Source organism: Zalophus californianus, chromosome 3 (assembly GCF_009762305.2).
Source record: "Zalophus californianus isolate mZalCal1 chromosome 3, mZalCal1.pri.v2, whole genome shotgun sequence".
In the NCBI taxonomy this organism is placed as follows: Eukaryota; Metazoa; Chordata; class Mammalia; order Carnivora; family Otariidae; genus Zalophus; species Zalophus californianus.
The window spans coordinates 33,356,339-33,375,546 of NC_045597.1; the positions used below are offsets into that span (position 1 = coordinate 33,356,339).

The 19,208-nt window shown below is 40.5% G+C and overlaps 1 protein-coding gene across 7 annotated transcripts in view; it reads left to right on the top strand.

Annotated features, from left to right (window-relative positions):
* Nucleotides 1-18,647, top strand: part of KLF12 (Kruppel like factor 12) — a 518,537-nt gene extending 499,890 nt beyond the window's left edge. For 3 of the 7 annotated variants that reach the window (XM_027589983.2, XM_027589981.1, XM_027589982.1), the window contains exon 8: nucleotides 8,592-8,773. In XM_027589983.2, coding sequence (XP_027445784.1) covers nucleotides 8,592-8,773 — 182 coding nt within the window. Of the gene's footprint in view, nucleotides 1-8,591 lie in introns of all 7 variants that reach the window. The other 4 variants (XM_027589986.2, XM_027589987.2, XM_027589985.2 and 1 more) reach the window with 2 other exon arrangements.
* Nucleotides 18,648-19,208: the final 561 nt, after the last annotated feature.

The following is a 19,208-nucleotide window of genomic DNA, read 5'->3' on the forward strand; positions in this document are numbered from 1 at the left end:
GAATCACACTCTCCACTGTCTGAGCCAGCCAGGTGCCCCTAGATTACTCTTAACTTGACCGTTGTATGTTACATTTTAAAAGAATGTGAGGTATTTGAATTTAAGCAGTGTCATTCATTTAACCAACAAGCATTTATTAGCACCGAGCTGTGTAGGCCCTGGGGATGTAGTGATGAAGAACGCTCCAAGCCATCCTCAGTACAGAACTGCTGAGTGGGGCGGGCAGACAGGAAAACCAGCAGTCACAGTAGGGCGTGATGAGAGTTTAAGACAGGTGTGTCCAGGGTACGGAGGAGCGACATGATCAGATTGTCTTAGAGAAAGTTTTCCTCCAGTGAGGTGCGGATGGTATTGGAGGGGGTAACACATGAGACAGGGAAACAGAATCATTAGAAGTTGGTATCGGTGGAAGGTGGCAAGAAGCTAAGGAAAGGCCACCTGCCACTGGGGCGATAAACTGGAGAGGACAGCTGGACAGATATTTGGAAGGCAGCACTGGCAGGTGTAATAATCAGGTTGGGGCAGGCAGAGAGTAACAGTGAGGAGTCCAAGAAATCTCCCCAACTAGAGAAGTTCATGGCTTGATACCTGAGGAGGTAGGATTGCCTTTTTTTTCCGGATAGCAAAACAGAAGGAGAAACCTGTCTTATTCGGGTGGTAAATGCTGAGTACAGTTTTGGTCATGATGAGATGGCTTTTGGACTGCCACTTCCGTGGTAGATCTCTCTCTCATGCTTAGGAGAGAGACGGAGGTGTCAGTTCTTAGGAATCTTTTCCTTACAAGTTGTAGTGGAAGCCATGGGAGCCAAGGAGAACACAGGCAGGTGAGGAGAAGTCAAAGTCAACATCTTGGTAAACATTTATGTGACAGGTAAAGGAAGAACGCTCTGCAAAAGAAACTAAAAGGAAAATATAACCAGAAACATAGGAAAATAAATATTATCATGACGTGGAAATAGAAACTCAGAAGAGCCAAAGAAAGTATTACCCTTAGACCTTGAACTTTTTGCTTTCAGTAAAGCATGTTTTTATTATAGGATATTTTAGTTCACTTATACTTGATTCCTACCTGAGACGGGCTAGTCTCTGTGTTAACACATTGTCTGTCCTGTAAGTACTAATTCACATTTTCAGCCTGCTTCTCTAGCTCTAACCAGATAGCTTGGTTTATTAAAGCAGTGACTTAAAAGTGTCAGGAGGCAATATAGAGGAGAGGTTCCAACTGAGAGCTCTCGTGTCTGACTCCCAGGGTTCATATCCCACCTCGACTGCATACCAACTGGGGTTGAAGTGAAGTGAAGTGAAGTGGGCTTGGTTACTGCAACTACTTCACTGGGAATTGGTAAAGTTCATATCCGTAAAGCTCTTAGAACGAAGTGCGGTGCACAAAAGTGCTATATGCTTTGGCAAATATTGTTTTTATCAAAGATAGCCATTATGGAATTTCATGGGGAAGAAAGAACAAATCCACTTGGTCTCATTTACACATCATGAAGAAGACAGTTAATTCAGCCCAGACAATTCAGGGGGGTAGAGACTAACATATTGATTACGTGTTTGACTGACTTGACAAGATCAAATGGATCCAACAAATTACAGAATACTGCATTGTTCTCTTTGACCGATCAAGAAGTTTTATGCTTAAAATGTTAGGAAAATCAAGATCAAAATTGACATCCAATTAGCAGAACTCCCTTAATTCTTTTTTTTCAATAGCAAACAGGATCTATTTTTTTAACTACCTATATTTCTTAGAAAAAACAGAAAAATCTTAAATTTCATAACTATAAAATTAAATATTCTTTTATTAAGCACCTCTCATTTCTTAGGCACAGGCCATGTGAACTTCTTAGTTTCTCAAGTGTAGGAATAGTGTGTCCATTTTACAGGTGGGGAAACAGTACTTCAGAAAGCTGAACACTGGAGCCTGAGATCTAATTGCAGGTAGATGACCGAGCCAGCGTTTGACCAGGCTTTCTGCCTGGTCTCAAAGCCTGTGCTATTTTATGCCACCTTAACTCCACCAAGAGAGAAGGCAACCCGGTCTACCCTGAGGACAAGTCAGGGGCTGTGTAATCTCAGCTCTAGGTTTCTGTTTCCTCGTCTTAAAAGTACCTAATTTCCTCCCAGATCTAAAATAATGTGAACTTTTATGAACTAATGTAACAGAAACCAGAAGACAAGATAGGAATCTTGATTCTGGTCCACCCCCCCCCCCATATGCAAATACCATTCCTCAAGTGAAACAGATTGTCACAGCAAATATGTTGAGCCTTGAGTGTAATGAAGCTCATTTGTCAGCGTCTGGGGCCCCATAACTTTATAAAAGTTAAACAGGGACACGTTTCAGAAATGCACTTCTGAACCGAAAAAAATGCCTGTTCTTCCTGTTGCAAAAGGTGTTCCTTTTCAGTTGCTTGAGAAAATATTAGAGAGAAGCTGATGTGAGAACATGGCTGTTTTGTTTGACCCAGACTTTTTCAAACGGCACATTCCTCTTCTGCGTATTGCTCACACGTCATTTTAATATGAAAGGGCACCTGTCTTTTGTCTCAGTACACATTTACCTTTCAGCATTTCAGATGGTAAGATGGGAGGTACCTGAAAAAGTTATTTTTGTTTCGTGGGTTTTGGGAATCCATTCAATACCTGGTGTTTTCTTTAGACTTTATTATGCTTCTGCTGAGTAAATGTCATGGAAATGCATTTAGTGACTCTTAATCCTTTTCTTTAACCAAGATTGAAAGAGACAGGGGTTCTCATAATAAATCAGTTTGTTGACTGTTGGAAGGGAAAAAAACCCTGACGTGAGTTTTCATTTTCTCAGGACACTTAATTAGACTTCTGTTTAAATAATGCCCGTGAATACACACACACACACACACACACACACACACACACACACACACACACACACACAGGCAATTATGCATAAAAAATTATATATAACTTGAACCCCAAAAGTACAGTTAAAAAGAGTGTTTTAGAACAAAACTTTACAAACCTCCTCGTTTGTCCTTTCCTCTCTCTCTTTTTCATCTTTATAGGACTGTTACACTGAAAAAAAAAGAAGCTCTTGCTATTAGTTTTGGTTAACATTTTCCTTTTTCAGAGGTTCTCATAGTGTAGTCCAGGTTTTTTAAAGAACAGAGGAGGACAGATTGTGCTCAAAAATGGCCAGATTTTTTTTTTTTTTAAACACAAAGTGTGGAAATGGCTTGGATTTGTCATGGGACATGGAGAACTTCACACTTCAAAACCGAAGACCTACAAGTTAACAAACTGCTCCCCAAAGTATGGCGTGGGATTAAGCTACCAATTAATTACCCAGGTTGTGTCCTTCGGTTTTTCTTAGACACTAGCAACTTAATGTCTCAATTTAGCCAAGAAACATCACCTACTAAGGCTTATTGGTAAAGACATATACGATACCATTTTCTATCATTTCATTATTTCATGGGATTAGTAGAAGAAACAAAAATCAAAAATGATCCGATGGTGGAGACAAAACTTCCCATTACTTTGAAAAACATTAACTACGCTTTCAGAGATTTTGCCACCAGGGATTCTAAGTGTACTTGTGAATTAGACAAAAGGAAGGAAGAAGGTGAGCATGCTATTTTTATTTTCAGATTATTTCTAGGGAAAACAGATTTGAATAACACATTTGCAGAAATCTAATTCAAATGCATTGAAGGACAATTCACAATTCCTGAAGAAATGACTGGAAATCGTGTTTACTGTTAACTGTCATTCAGCCCAATGCCGAGCCGCTGTGGGCAGTAGAAGCACAGACTGGGAGATGCCTGACTCCTCTCATTGTCCAAGCCAACTCTTTCCATAGGAAAATTGTCTTGGAAAATGCACTTACCATTCTGTACATACCACGCTGCTTCTTAACATTAAATTTAGTTTTTTATTTTCTAGGAAGATTTTAAAGGAAAGAAGACAGAATAGAAGAAAGATTCTGTCTGCTTGTTATATCCTTTCAGGGCTCATTTATGCATACTACAATACATCTTACAAATGTATTTATCATTTTAATAAGTTTTTACTCACATCAGGAAGTTTCTGTTACTCTCATTTATTTCTAAGATTGTATCCTTTAAATTGCTTTAAAGCACAAGCATAAAATACAATGTATAGTTCCATACAATGCAGTGGCCACTAAAATTGTTCTTCTATCCACTTCTAGGACTTGGTTAGTCCAAAAAGAGCATTTATTGATTTTTTTTTTTTTTAAATAAGATGCTAGGCAGTGGACAGGTATAATCAAACCCTTGGTCTCTCTTGAGCGAAGGGCAGAGGTCAGCTCCGCGTCTGGTCAGGGTAGCCGTCTCATACCCCACCCCCTATAGCTCAGCCTCTAATTTTGAAGAGAGAGTTGAAGGTAATCATTTTCTTTTTTCCTCTTTTTTTTTTTTTTTTAAGCATGGGGCGAGAATACGCAAACTCCAGTTTTATTAATGAGGCAGTAGGGGCAAGGTATGGTATGCTTAAGTTTTCGTGGATATTAAGAAGAAAGTATACCTTTTTATAAGAAGTTTTCGAGGAAAATTCACTTACCACTCAGACAGTTAAGTTTACTCTTTTCTGATATGCTTTCTCCCTCGCTGCTCCCTAGTGGAAAAGGTTTGCATTCATCATTATATGCCTTCATTTGTTGCCTAGCCCCTTAATAACTTACAAGCTTATTTATCATTTTCATTGGTTTTATTCAAGAGTAGGGACATGTCTACTTCTGGTAGTTTTGAGACCTATTCCTTGTCTATCTTTTTTTTATCAAGATATAACCGACATAGAACATTTAATCAGTTTCAGGTGTACAACATTCAATATTTGTATAGGTTGTGAAATGATCCCTACAGTAAGTGTAGGTAACATCTGTCACCACAGATGCTGATGATTTTTTGTGTGTGATGAGAACTTTTCATTAAGATCTACTCTCAGCAACTTTCTAGTCTCCCCATGACTTCGTTTCTCTGTGCCTTTTGACCCACTTCACCCATTTCACCCAGCCTTGTCTTTCCTGATTGCTTATTGCCCTGGATTCTACCTCACAGAATACTTCTCCAGTTCTGCACTAAGTCTTCCTGCTCCACGGGACTCACAGAAATCCGTACCATCAGTTCCTCCTTCCCCTGTGCCCCATGCCCGGAAACATCCATGTTAGAAACGATGCCATACAGCCAAGCTACCTCCCTGTGCCTTCCTTCCCAGACTCAGTAGAATAGTAACTTGTCATGATTCACAGTGACCTTGTAACATGACTGTGTTAAAAGGCCTTGGGGAGGAGCCTCCATCACTATGTAGAATCACTGTGCTTTTGGTTACCAGATAAGAATAAACTTAATTGTCTGAGTGATAAGTGAATTTTCCTTGAAAATTTCTTATAAAAAGGTATACTTTCTTTTTACTATCCATAAAAACTTAAGCACAATATTCCTTGCCCCTATTGCCTCATTAATAAAAGTATATAGAGACATTCCCGATCCTAAAGATATTTTTAAAACTCAGATCGGATTGGGTGAGCCTTTTCAGAGAGTCAATCACTCCAGAACTCTCAATTTAAAGAATTTGACATGAAATATCATGTGTGTTTATTACTGAGTAGGCTGTGAGAATTTTAGTTGGGGTCCTAAGTGGAGAATAAGTGGTTATTCTATAGCCAAAAGATTCCCTCACCCACCCATCCCAAATTAACAGTGTGCATTATGTACCCCAGTTCAATAAGTTAACATAATCAGGAACCCTGCAGAAGGCTCAGGTGACCCCTTACAGCAGGGGTCAGTAAACTTTCTGTAAAGGGCCAGATAGTAAATTTCTAGGCATTGCAGGCCAGACGTTCTCTGTTACAGGGCTCAATTCTGCATCACTGGATGACAGCCTTAAACAATATGGAGACTCGTGTTCTGACAAAAACGTATTTATGGACGCTAAAATTTGAATTTTATGTAATTTTCACATGCCGTGAAATAGTCCTCTTGATTTTTTTCCAACCACGTACCAAGTGTAAAAACCACTCTAAGCTGCACAAAAAACAGGCCACAGACTGGATTTAGCCTGGAAGAGCCACTCTCTGCTTTAGATTTTCAAGTGGAAAGGACATAAATGCCGTTATTAAACAGCCAAAATGGAAGGAAAAGTAAGACTATTATAATTGTGAGGCAGGAATTAGAGAACATTAAGTGCCTACTCTGGGTGTACAAGGAAATCCAGAGAGTACCTGAGACGATATACTGTCCCCATGGTGGGCCATTCGAACTCTACCATCCTTTCTGAGAGCAGACTGGAGGCTCTCGCCCACTCCTTGTCTCTACTTACTTACTTTCCAGGCTCATCCCAGCTATGGGTCCCCTTCCTCTCTATCTAGAATGGCCAAGGGAGGCATACACATAGGACACTTCCACATCCATCCTTCAACTAAGAAAACCCGCTATTCTTTCCTTCCTAGGCCTTATACTCTTGGTAGCTGGTTCCAGAGTGACAGCAGAGAGGACTGGGAGATGCCTGTTGGTGACAAAGAGTCCACCAGCTGAGCTCAGTGCCCCAAAGACGGATGTGTTTTTGAAGACGTGATTTATATCAAGCTCAGCTTGTTAGAACCCGTGCTCCTGATGTGAATTCACAAACACATAGGGAGGACATGTAAATAAAAGCATGTTAATAGTTGCCATTGATATACTGTGTAGGAGACAATCTTTTTAAGTTAGGGGTTTTGCTGATTTTTCTCTTTTTTAATTTCTGTTCAACTTGGGTCAGTAGACACCTGCATATGAAGATTTTTGTCTCTGTAGGACGTCTAGAATGAGTCAGAGGTTGAGGTTTTGGGTTAATCCACTCAGTAGGCTTCTACTTGAAAGGAGCCCTTTCAGAGGAACCTGGAGCTTTCTGTGGTCCACAGTGCATCAATATTTCTCGATTTAACTGGTCTGTGCTATTCACTCCCTTCTGAAAGGGTCACTTGATCCTGAAAGGACCCATATAGATAGCATTTATTTCAGAGTTGAATGAAAATTGTTGGGTCCAGTTCAGGCTAGTTCTCCCATGTAGGCATCACTTGTACGCTCACTTATAGAGCTTAGTGATTCTGTGTGGGTGTGGGTGTGGGGGGGGGGGTGTGGGTGTGGTGTGTGTGTCAGTTTCACTGATTCGTACAAGCATTTGTTTGACACTTATCCTAGGCTCCAAGGATACTGAAATGGTAGAGGCATAGTCCTTGACCTCCATGTATTCAGAAATGAATGGGTAGAGGAAAAAGGCATCTGAATAAAATCTTTATGACATATTTCGATAGATGATATAATAGAAATAAGAAATGAATGATTTGGGAGTACCTGAGAAAGTAGAACCAACTTTGAGGATGTGACAAAGTGTACATGGGAAAAGAATTATACATTCCACTGCAGCATATTGAAAAGCACTGGATTTGGAGCCAAATACACCTTTTCTTCTGACACTGGGCAAGTTACTTTACTACACTGGACCTCATCTGTAAAGTGGGGTTAACAATACTCACCCTGCAGCTCTATGCATAGGAATCAGCAAAAAGCTTCCTTTCCTGACTTAGGCCCTTTTCACCAAGACTGTGTGTGGCCAGGAAGCCTGTTGTTCACTCTTGGATAGGAGGAACAGAAGGAGAGATCACTGTTTGTGGGGTTGCATGGGGACAGGGCATCCATTCTGAATGAGAGCCAGGAAAAAAAAAAAAAAAACACACCTGGGTCAACCATTGTCTCTCTCCCCCTGGGAGTTCATTTGGACAATGGTTAGTGTATCCTTTCCCAGCAAAGCCTTTGCGTATTTTACTGTCCTTACAAGTTGACTGAAGGACCCGGTCAAATTACATGCTTCTTCAGATGGCTTTTCACCATGAGTTTCAACACTAAAACCAACTTGATGATTCCTCAGAGCTCACCCTAATTAAATCACTGAAAAGAGTATTTAAACTTTACACTCTTAAGCTATCTAGGATTCTTTTCCAACAGACAAGCAAAAAGTAGATGTTTATGAGTGATGTGTACTTCACACCTAATTTCTGGGGAGTGGTGGAATGCTTTTACCTTTTGATGGGATTTTGTGCCTGTTCCCGATGACTGATAAATGGACATCGTGTCCTAAAATAGCCCTAAACCATCTAAGTGATGCACATTTGGGGAGGAGTATTGAAACTAAACGTAACTAATGACCCTTTATAATTCTTTGTGAGTCTCAGCTTTAGAGCCACATCAGCCTAGGCAGAGAGCTAAAATGCCTTTTTTAGTCGAGCAAGTGGTGATTCTATCCAGTAGTGGTCATTCTGTGCCTTTGGATGTTTTGATCGAAAAGTCATGTCCCCGTCATTGAGGAGGCAGGTGTTAACTAACTTGCCAGATGAGATGTCACAACAGGAGAGACGAGATCGAACGCCCCCCTCCATTCCCCCGACCTGACAGACCCCCAGCCCGCCGGCAGGATGGTAAGGTTTCCCGACCAAAGATGACCACACGGAACACCTGCTGAGCGCAGCCAGTCTCCCCACACGTAGTGCTGGCTTGGTTATTATGGGAAAGTGACGGAGCACCAAAAGCGTGTGTCCCTTTTTCTTCCAGGAGAGAAACCCTACAAGTGTACCTGGGAAGGCTGCACCTGGAAGTTCGCTCGCTCGGACGAACTGACAAGGCATTACCGCAAACACACGGGAGTGAAGCCATTCAAGTGCGCGGACTGTGATCGCAGCTTTTCCCGGTCAGATCATTTGGCACTGCACCGCCGAAGGCACATGCTGGTGTGAGGACTGCTACCTGTCCAGCTAAGCAGCAGAGCTGGATCTCTTAGCGGCACCCCCTTCAGCAGGGCTGAACCCCCTCCACAGTGTTAACATGAAAGGGCATCACCATCCCACGATGTCTGAAACCAGAGCAGGAAAAAGAAGGAACCCTTCTCCTTCTGGTCTGAAGGTAACCCCCATCACGACTCCACGAGAAACCCGTCTTCGCGCTGGCCTGGGAGATCCGTGACCCAAACGCTGAAGAGACAGGCATTGTCTCCCGAGCCGTGTACTCTGCCATTTCAAGATGTTTGTAGCTTGGACCAGTTTTCTGAGCTGTCAGACATTTTGTTATTGATCCCTTAAAGGTCATCTACCACCAACCGATGGCTAGAGCAGGACCTTTCAAATTGGGATTCTTCTCCCGTCACCCCCCCCTTCCCCCCTTTTTACTGAAATTTTCGTTACTGTCTCAGTAAGATAGAACACACATCCAGTCTGTTACCAGTGAGCAGCACGAACGTAGAGAAGGAGCAGCCTGTTGGAGAGTTCCGTTCCCTGAAAAGAAAGGGGCACTCGGGCGGCCCTTGGCCACAGTGTGACAGCATTCTAGATAGCACCACCCACCACTTGTCATTATGCCATGCCCTGAAGAGAAACCGACATTGAATCTTTCATTTGTTTGTCATTGATTGTTTTTGTTTTGTTCTGATTCTGTTTTGTTCATCTGTTCGAGCAGAGGGGCAGCGACATTTCAGGTGGAGTGTAGTCCCGGTGTCTGCCCTGGCGTGGACCGGCACAGAGGTGTTCTGTAGTTGAATAGGAAGAGCCTGGCTAAAGAAACTGCTGCCCCACTTCAAATCGCAGTGTTCTGTCCCCTAGGCATCATCTCTTCCTGCCCCTACTATTTGATTACAAGGAATCAGGGGGGAAAAAAAAAACAAAACTTGCTTAGACACACTGGCACCAAGGTAAGAGGTGGGGCTGCTCAGGCAAAGTCAGTGAACATGAAAAATCAGACAAAGCAGAGATGGAATAATGTGCCTCTTGAGGAGAAAAGCAATAATGAATAAAAGGACTTTCCTACAATAACTTCACTGAGGACTCACGTTACCAATTTTCATACCTACTAAAGGGATTGTAAAAAACACCCCAGCATTTTAGAGGTCTTGGTTACACTGACAGCACTGAGGTAATCTTTCTGCTGTTTGTTGTCCTGCTTGGTTGAGTACCACAATTAAAGATTATGCTCCCCTTTTCTTGTTTGAAAACAGTTATTTGGTGACCAGAAAGGCCAAGGAGGCATAGCAGGGAATTAACCCCTGGGTTAGTGGGTCAGTTCTCCTTGGAACCGAGTCAGTGGAAAGGGAGTGCTCCCCGAGGAAAGCCTGACATGGTGCTAATTTCCTCACTTGGAGAGCCAAGGCTAAGTGACTCTCCATTAGGTTCTTCTATACAAATTTCATTTTCTAAACTGTATCAGACCCCAGGGGTTCTGCATTGGCATGGACAGGGATGTTGAACCCACTCATCCTGTGCTGAGGGTGAGGGGAGATCACAGTCCCATCAACCCCCTAAAATTATGAGCCTTTCTTGCAACTAGCGACGTATACAGTAAACAAAGCAATACATCACCAACAAGCATTCTTTCAGAAAAATTACCATATTTTTTCCCCACTAAAAGCTGGTTTTTTTTCAGCTTTATGTGGCTAAGGGGCTTGGTGACATTTTTTTGTTATTGTTGTTATTGTTGTTGTTAAGATTTTTTATAGCTTAGGTATAAGGAGTTACCAGCATAGACCTTTGCAATATATTTTAATTACAAACATTTGATTTGGGGAATTGCACAAATTAACCTCACAATATTCCTAGCTCATTTTTTAAATGTTTGAACATTCTGAAATAATTTCCGGTGGCAGAACTGTCCTTTTTAGGATCATCTCCTCATTCAGAGAATCTTATTCTGACAAGGCAAGGAACGATAAAACATTGAAATAAGGACAGTTTGTGTTGGATGGTATTAAGAAGGAATTGTTTTAAATGTTCAAGCAACAGCATAATGATGTTCAGGTCAAATTCTGTCTTCAAAATTATGTGCTCTGCATTTTCTGCCAGGTCTAAAAAACTCATCAGGCAATTTCCCTCGAACAAGGGCTTCGATTCTATTGATAAATAACTTCTTTTGCTACACAGTCTACTCCCCACCAAGCACTGTTTTTTTTTGTGGGTTTTGGTTTTTTTTGTTTTTTTGTTTTTTGTTTTGTTTTTGTTTTGTTTTTTACCAACTGGAAAGTTTTCTATCTGTACTGTATACAATTCCTACTTCTCATTGCCTGTGACCATTTTGGGTAGAAAAGGGTTTCTGGCTGCACGCCAGCGTTGGTTCCTGGTCAGTGACAAAGAACACGGAGAATGGCCAACACGGAGAGTGACCGCCCTCCCTGCTGGTCCTGGAACCCGGTTGGCAGTCAGTAGGTGAATCACCCAGCTGCAGTGTAGACTTGATTTCATTCTGCCTGCCTTCAGAAGATGGGCCGATCTCTTCTCTGCACAGAGATGTCTTGAGAGTGTTACAGGTAGAAATGGTTTTTAGAATTCATAGAACTGACAGGCAGTGGGAGCTTCCTGAGTGACAGCTTGATTTAAATTTAGCACAGAACTAAATAGGCTGCTCCTCTCTGATCACATAGGAAAGGTTCAGGGAAGTGAGCTTTTTCTCCTCATCCTCTGAAAGTGGAAACCAGACTGAGATGGTAAGTTAGCCGCTAAACAGTGTTAGGCCATCCCCCCACCCACCCACCCTTTTGACATGCTCAATACTTCTAAAGAAGGATCCAAGCACAAACAGTGAGTGAGTGAGTTGCCGATCTCACCCCAGGACTGAAACGTACCCAGGGCTCGTCCTGGAACATAGCAGATTCTCCCTGGTGAGTTTTCTACTCCTGTTTCCCCACGGAAAGGAAAGCGGTTGGGGAGAGAAGGAATTGGGTTTTTAGGGAGGAATATCTTCAGGCGTGGAGAGGCCTCCGCCATTTCATCTGTGTCCATTCTAGCCTCTTTTGAAAAGCACAGTAGTAAATGACGAACACCAGAAAAGGCGCAGAATCCACAGGACTGGTCCATCCCCTGACTAGAAGCATTCTTTGCTTTTAACTTTGGAGCTGTTCAGTTCGCAGTTGGACGTGTGTGCGCATCTGAGAACTTCTCCACAGACAGCGTGATGGCTTGAGAAGCTACGGTAGGCCTGGCGATCTTGTGCGTTGTAGAGATGGAGTTCAAGGGAGTTAGCGTTCTTTGAAAAGTTATGAGTTACTCTGAGGTTCTGATAGATCCCTTCCCCATATTCTGACCTTAAGTTGTTCGGAAGCAGATTCAGTCTTCCCCATCCACGTCCAGCCCCATCCTGACAGTTATGTGTGGACTCCGAGAAGCCTGCTTGATAACTTGTCTTAAGTTCTATTAAGACGTTTAGACTGAACTTCCTAATGGCTTTCCCATAAAGAATATACTACTGCTTGGCATCACTTCGACAAAACACTATAGGACATTTATTTTCAAAAGCAGTGGAGTAACAGTAACACAAACCACATTTTTTAAAGAGCACTTTTGATTCACTTGAAAGTTTCAGTGGAAAACGGGAAGAGGATTGTGGGGGGAAAGAACTGATGAGATGCTGCAGCGTTTACAGATGCCAGTTCTAGGTGATTAGGAAGGCCATTCTCCTTGTGCTTGAAATCTGGAATAGCTTATACCAAGGTTGTGTTCCTTTTTATACAACTCTTTTTAACTTCAATTTTTGCCATTTGTGTTTCGAACGTAAATATAATTCTGCACTTTGAGATCAGTTCATTCGAACGACAACATGTATATGTGGATAAAGATGCAGTATTCCCTCTTCTGTACTTTATTTATTATACTTACCAAAGCTGCAATTGAAAAGATCCGGTGAGGTGAGGCCTTCAGATATACTAATACGCCTTTGTTAAGTTGTTACGACTGCTTAGAAGTGTAGCCATGATGTTGTTAGAAAGGAGTCTTCACACTTACAGCGAGGACTGACAGAACTTAAGCAGTGTTAAGAATACCAGCACCCACGGTACACTGAGTTTTCATGTGAGGGACTGAACGTGAGAGAACTCTCATGGATCATGGTAGGCCTGGGAAGCCTTCATACTCGGAGTCCATAGTCCAGTCTCAGATGTTGCTCTGTACTCATGCCTGTAAGTTGAGGAGGTAAATGTATGTATTCTGTAACTTCATTAACCAAACCTCTTCCTTCACTTTTTCCGAGGGAGTGCATCTCATTAAAAACAGCCTTTCAGTTTAATTTGGTTTTGTCTAGAGAAGGGGTTTGGTAAGTCATGCCTTCCATATGCATTTCTCCTTACCCAACACTGCCTTCCACTCACCTGCACAGGCACTGCCAGCACGCACCTGCATACGCAGCAGTCAGTGGGCTAGCAAATATCAACAAAGGCCTTTTTTAAAAGAATGAATTTGTAATAATCCATGCTGTCTAGAAATGTAAGTTATTTACCTTACTAGGGAATCAGCTTATGATGCTATATATGACTTTGCCTGCATTTTATAGTTAAGAAGTGTACATAAAACGTTTAAAAATGCTCTATTTTCACAGTTTCATTATAGAGTAATATCTGTTTAGCAACCCATGTCCATTGGTACTTTATGCTGAATACTGTGCAGTTGCAATAGAAATTCAGGTTTTCATAAGAAAATGAAATAGGAGGATACTGCATCTTTAAAAAAAAATAGAGTGAAAATATTTTGCTGTATTCGTAAACATATGTGATAGTGGAAAAGTATTTTCAAACTCGCAAATTTTACAGAGGTTGTAAATAGTTTGATGAAGTATGTTGGGGGAAAAAAGCTTCTAGTTTTCATCACAATAAAAAAAAAAAGAAACTTGTTCAGATATGCCTTGTATATCTTACAATTAGCAATATTGCCATGGGAACTCTGTTCTCCTCTGGCAGAGCACATTCTTTGTGCTCTGACAGAATGGAGAGGCCACTCGTCTCCATTTAGCCAAGATGGTTTAAAACACAATGAAGTCATTTTAAGTTGCAAACAACTGATTCCAAATTCAAAATGTCTTTGCCTGGGAAGGGGGAAATAGCTGCATAGGGTTTTACTTGTGCTAAAGAGAAGCATCTAGCAATTGTTCTCTTTTCTCAATTATCTTCCTCCTCGATGAACTAGTTCTTGACGAGAACAAGAAACAAAACAACGGTAAGGTGTTTATTCTTGTTTAATTCCAGAGGGAATGAAGAGTTTTAAGAGTAGCTACATGTTGACAAGATTAAGTGCTGTGGTTATGGCCACATGTTAAATGAATCTATACTGGCAATAGGAATAAGCTAATGCCCATTTTCAGAAATGAATTAAAAGCTGAAAGTGCCTGTCAATAGACATTATGACCAATGAGATATTCCTATACTTTTACACAGCAATAATTCTTCATTACTGGGTTTTTCCTCCACATTTGGGAAACACACACACACACACACACACACACACACACACACAGAATAAACATATGCACATAGTAAACTGAATATGTTCACATAGCCACAAAAAATCTTTTGTGATTTTTAAATATACGCTAATCTTGTTTATGTTAGTATTTCTTAATTTAACCTTACTTACAGAATGTAAGAATGCAAATCTGAACATTAGGGTTCTCTTCAACATACACTCTGGCATATGGCAATTATAATTTTAAGATAAAAACTTCACGGATTTGTCCCAAACTTGCAAAGCACTGTGCATGGCTCAAAAAGTTTTGCTCAGTTAACAAAAGCCCAATTTATTTACAGCAAAACACTAGAGAGATTTGTTTTTTCTACTTTGTTTTGTCCACTAATAGCAAATGCACAAATTCATCTTTACATTTCTTCATTTCCTTTTTCCATAATATTTTCTGTTATCATACGAGAACCATTTTGGAATGAATAGCCACACTATCATTTCTCCCCTAAAAAGCCTGCTGAAGACTGCTGACACTCAGTAAACCTAGCTTTAACCAAGGTTTGCAGTTGGTCCTGGAAATTACCAGATTTACATTCAGAACTTCCCTACTTTTTCCTATAATTATTTTACTGTTAGAAGTGGAGTCATGAATAGAAATATACAATGCGATTATACGAATAGACAAGAGCCCTGGAAATTGTCCAGCCTTACCATCTCAGAGCACAAATCCACCCAAACAAGCTATTGAGGGCTATCAGTCAAATTATATTCTTTCAGAGCCAAACATTTGGTAAGAGCAATTTTAGAAAGTATGACTGTGATTAAACACTCAGGCTTTAGACAGTGAAGACTACCACAATGGACAGTGATCTACGTATTTCTCCAGAACCAGACCACAGGCCTAGAAAACCATCTACCGTTTCCTCCTCTAAGTTTCAGAAAGAATGAAAAGGAGAAGGAAATGTGCCAGGATAGGGTGTAAAAGAGCCAATGAAGTATCAAAGGAAAGCGGCCAGGTTCTTTAATCTCACCACAGTCAAGTCTTCTGACTGGGCTGTTTGCTGCAAGGTGTCTAGAAGTGCTAAATGGGAAGGTCCAAATTTCAGCAAACCACGAAAACCAATGGCTATCCTTTCTTAAATCCTTACTCTATACCAAGCATTCTAGTAGGCCACTTTGGGACCCATTGCCTCCCACCCGTAAACAGGTCTACATTTTATGGTTGGGAGCCTGAGGCACAGAGAGAGTTGGCTGAGTTGTCGGCAAACATGGAAACAGTGAACAGCAGAGTGGGAAAGCAAAGAAGCTACGTATCTCTGGCTCTGAAGCCTGTATTCTTCCCCCCTGCACCACACTGCATGTGCCTTCCCAGCTGCCAAGTTGTCATATTTCTAACTGAAGTTGCTTTATGGCTGGGTGGTCCTATTTTCCAAGTACAAGATAGCACATGATAGGACAGTGGTAGCTAAGGTTTGAAATCGGTCTTTTCCTGGAAAGTCATGCATGAAGGATCATTGTAAACAAACAGCAACGACCAGTCTCCCTGAACTTGTCACTTTCCTCCTAAATGTTTGGCCTGGAGATCCCAAATCATGAACAGTCTCCCCTGCTGGGTAGCATTTTAGCCAGAGTGGCTTTTCTCCATTCTACGGATTTTTTGTAGGCATAGTAAAAACCTTTCCACCTGTAGACCTTCTAGAATCTGCTCAAATTGCATTGGAAGTTTTCACCTCCCTCGATCGAGTCGTTACTAACAGACTTACTAGTCTGGCGGCTGATCTCAGGGTGGCAATCACAAACATTCAGATGCTGAGCAAGGAGAGAGAACGGAGAATGCCTTTTCCGATTTCTCACCTGACAGTAGTACCGCCTTGGAATGTTTTAAGTAGTCTTATGAATAATTTGTTTATAGTATTGTTGTTAGTTTAATTGAATTTTGTGTAAGAAGCTGTCCAACATCAGAGGAGTCAACCCCCATCCCTTTTCTGTGTAGAACAAGGTCCCTGACAGCATTGATCCATGGAAATACTAATGGGCTTAGAAAACATTAAGAGAATGTCATTTCTCATGGTGTTTCTTTTTTCTGAAAATGAATCTCCTGAATTATGATCTTTCTCCCTGTTCCTTGGCTGGGGGAAGAGATAAAACCTGTATAAACAAATTCCCTTCCGTGCTGAGAGCAAGTGTTCCGTGTGCACGAGCCGCTGTGGGAAGGGGCTCTCTTCCCCGTTCATTGGGTTTCACAAGCAACAGTTTCTCAACAACCAAACCACAACTTGAAGTGAGTTGAAAAGAGATGAATAGTGGCAATAGTCACATCAGGACTTTTTTTTTTTCTTTCTGGGTTTCATCTCTAGAAATGGTAAATGTTTCAGACAACAGAGTCTGCCCTTTGTGCAAAGCAAGAACCAACGATCCTGTGTGAATACTATCTTGCTTTTTCCAAAGCAGGCCTACCAAGACTTTCACAGAGATTCATTTTTGGTGAGAAATGAGGGTGAAGAGGAGGGTAGGATTTGGGTCAAATTCTAGTCAAAGTGCTCAAGTAATCAAAAAGTAAGACATTTTAGGGACACACCAACATCTTCCCTTTGCTAATTTCATGCTCCAAAGATACAGCATAAAACATTATAGAGAAATGCTTTTGCCCTACTTGTGTTTCTAATGTTCCCATTGCAGGATTTTGTAATTATATCCAGACTGCAGTATACATTTTGTTCCTCGAACTTCATTACGTTGGATGGGTATTGTTGAACTGGGGCACTGGTGCCTATACTCAAGGCTCTTTCCTATCAACTTGTCTGTCCTCAATTTGTTGTGTTTAAAAATCCATTAAAAAAAAAATCACCATCCCCCCCCGCCCCCACGGAATGGTGGCTGTATTGTTTCGTCCATGTCTATGTGGGACCCATTGCATCACATGGCAAACCAACTCTCTGTGGATACAAGATAACTACTTACAAAACCAGCTTGAAAACATCGTCTTATGTACTATGTCATCCTGCCTCATAATGCAATTATGTGTATCATAACATGCTCATTTAAAAAAAAAGAGAGAAACCAGCAAATTCGTGTTTGTCCATTGAAGAATGTACTCAGAACTTTCTGTGTTGTGAAACGATGAGAACAGACCACCTTTAAGATACCCACCTGCCACTTAAAATGACTTAGTTATAATTAGTAGTAGTCTAGACGCTGCTCTTGGCATGTGGGGGTCAGTTCAAATGTCACGTTCTTTGGAATAAATCTCTCACTCGTATTTGAAAAAAAAATATATGGGAATAAAGAAAAATATCATCTTTGGCCAAATCAAGCAGGCATCTTTTTTTCCTTTTCCTTTTGACACTTCGCTCATTATACATGATGACTGGATCACAAGATCCATCTGTGGAAAAATACAAAAACGTCCTTTAGTTTACAAAACAGTTATCCGAGGCTCGAAAACCTCTGAACAGCAAATTGAATAGATGTGCTGCGTCTGATTCACTTAACAGATGTAATTTCACAAAAGACTCTTGGGTCTCTGACCCCAGAGAGTTAGAATGCCCACAGGAGGTCCTACGCATTAAAGGACAAAAACCCCCCCAATGATGCTGGCAAGCAAAGGTGTTCATGTCTTAGATCTTCATTTGGTTTTCTGTTCAGAGTTTTAATTGCAAATGAATTTATTTCTCCAGCTTATCTAAAGATCTAATTTCCCAATAGTTTCCTCTGCATTTATATACTCTGTAGTGTTTAGGCAACCCCTGTTATAAGTTTATTAATATTATGTAAGTGTTGTTCTTGTATTTATGTATAGTGTATGTATTGTAAATATACTCAGAGCTTTTTTCCTTTTACTGTAAAATGGTGATTTTTTTTTTTTTTTGCCCTATGATAATGTAAAGGGAGACCCTCCTAATGAGATTCTCTCAGAGGATGATTATTCCAGTCTATTCTCAGAGATTTAAATGAACAAGTGTTATCGTTTTTAATGGTGTCTCAGACATATTCTGTTGGTGCATTGCTTTTCTGTATTCAACTTTCCTATGAATTGAGCTGTGAACCGAAATAGAGTTTAAACCTTTAACTGTATGCATTTGTATAATTATCTGAATGAAGGCATGAAGGTTAAATAAAGCATTTTGTATGGAACAAAACTCCCTAATTATTACTAAGGCTGACTCAGACACTTTGGAAATCATAGTTATTAACCATTCTAATTAAACCTTTGTTATGAAAAGTTTTACCACTTGTGTATAGTGATTTGAAACACAGAACGAGATATACTGTATACTCAAAAATGAACAGGGTCTTTATTTCATAACAACTAGCACCTAAAGAAGGACTCCTAACTTAATGTCTTACTGAATATAAAACTAAAAAGTGGTCCAGAAATATGAAGTGATATGAAAAAGTTGTATCTTTCAGAGCCAAAAATGCAATCTCTCTAATTGAATAAATTATTTTTTTCAGATTTTGTGTATCATCTAAGTATAGAATGATCCATCTAGCACATGCCAAAGCTAGTTTGTTTCTGTATATTTTTAAGAAAACTGTATTATAAGGCTTTGAAAATAAGACCATTAATGAGTAGAACATCTTTTGAATAATTGCTAAAATAAGCACTTGAAGAATCTGTTTAAGTATCCTCTTGCATAGTGTCCTTCAATTGAAGATCCTCTAGAAAAACCCATTCTACAATTGGAATGGTAATAAATACTAACAATTATATAGAAAGGTGATAGATGATAGATGATAATTAAAATAATAAAATAAAATAATAAAACTTCATAGATACTAGGCAGTATTCTAAGCATTATATCTGTTTCTTTTAATTCATTATGAAAAATTCTGAGTTAGGTACCATTATTATCCTAATTTTTACAGAAAAAAAGTGAGGCACTGAGTTTAGGCAATTTCCCCCGTCAGTCTGGTTCTAGGATTGGTGTCCTTAGCCACTAAAGGGCTATGGGTTAAGGGGCTGGAG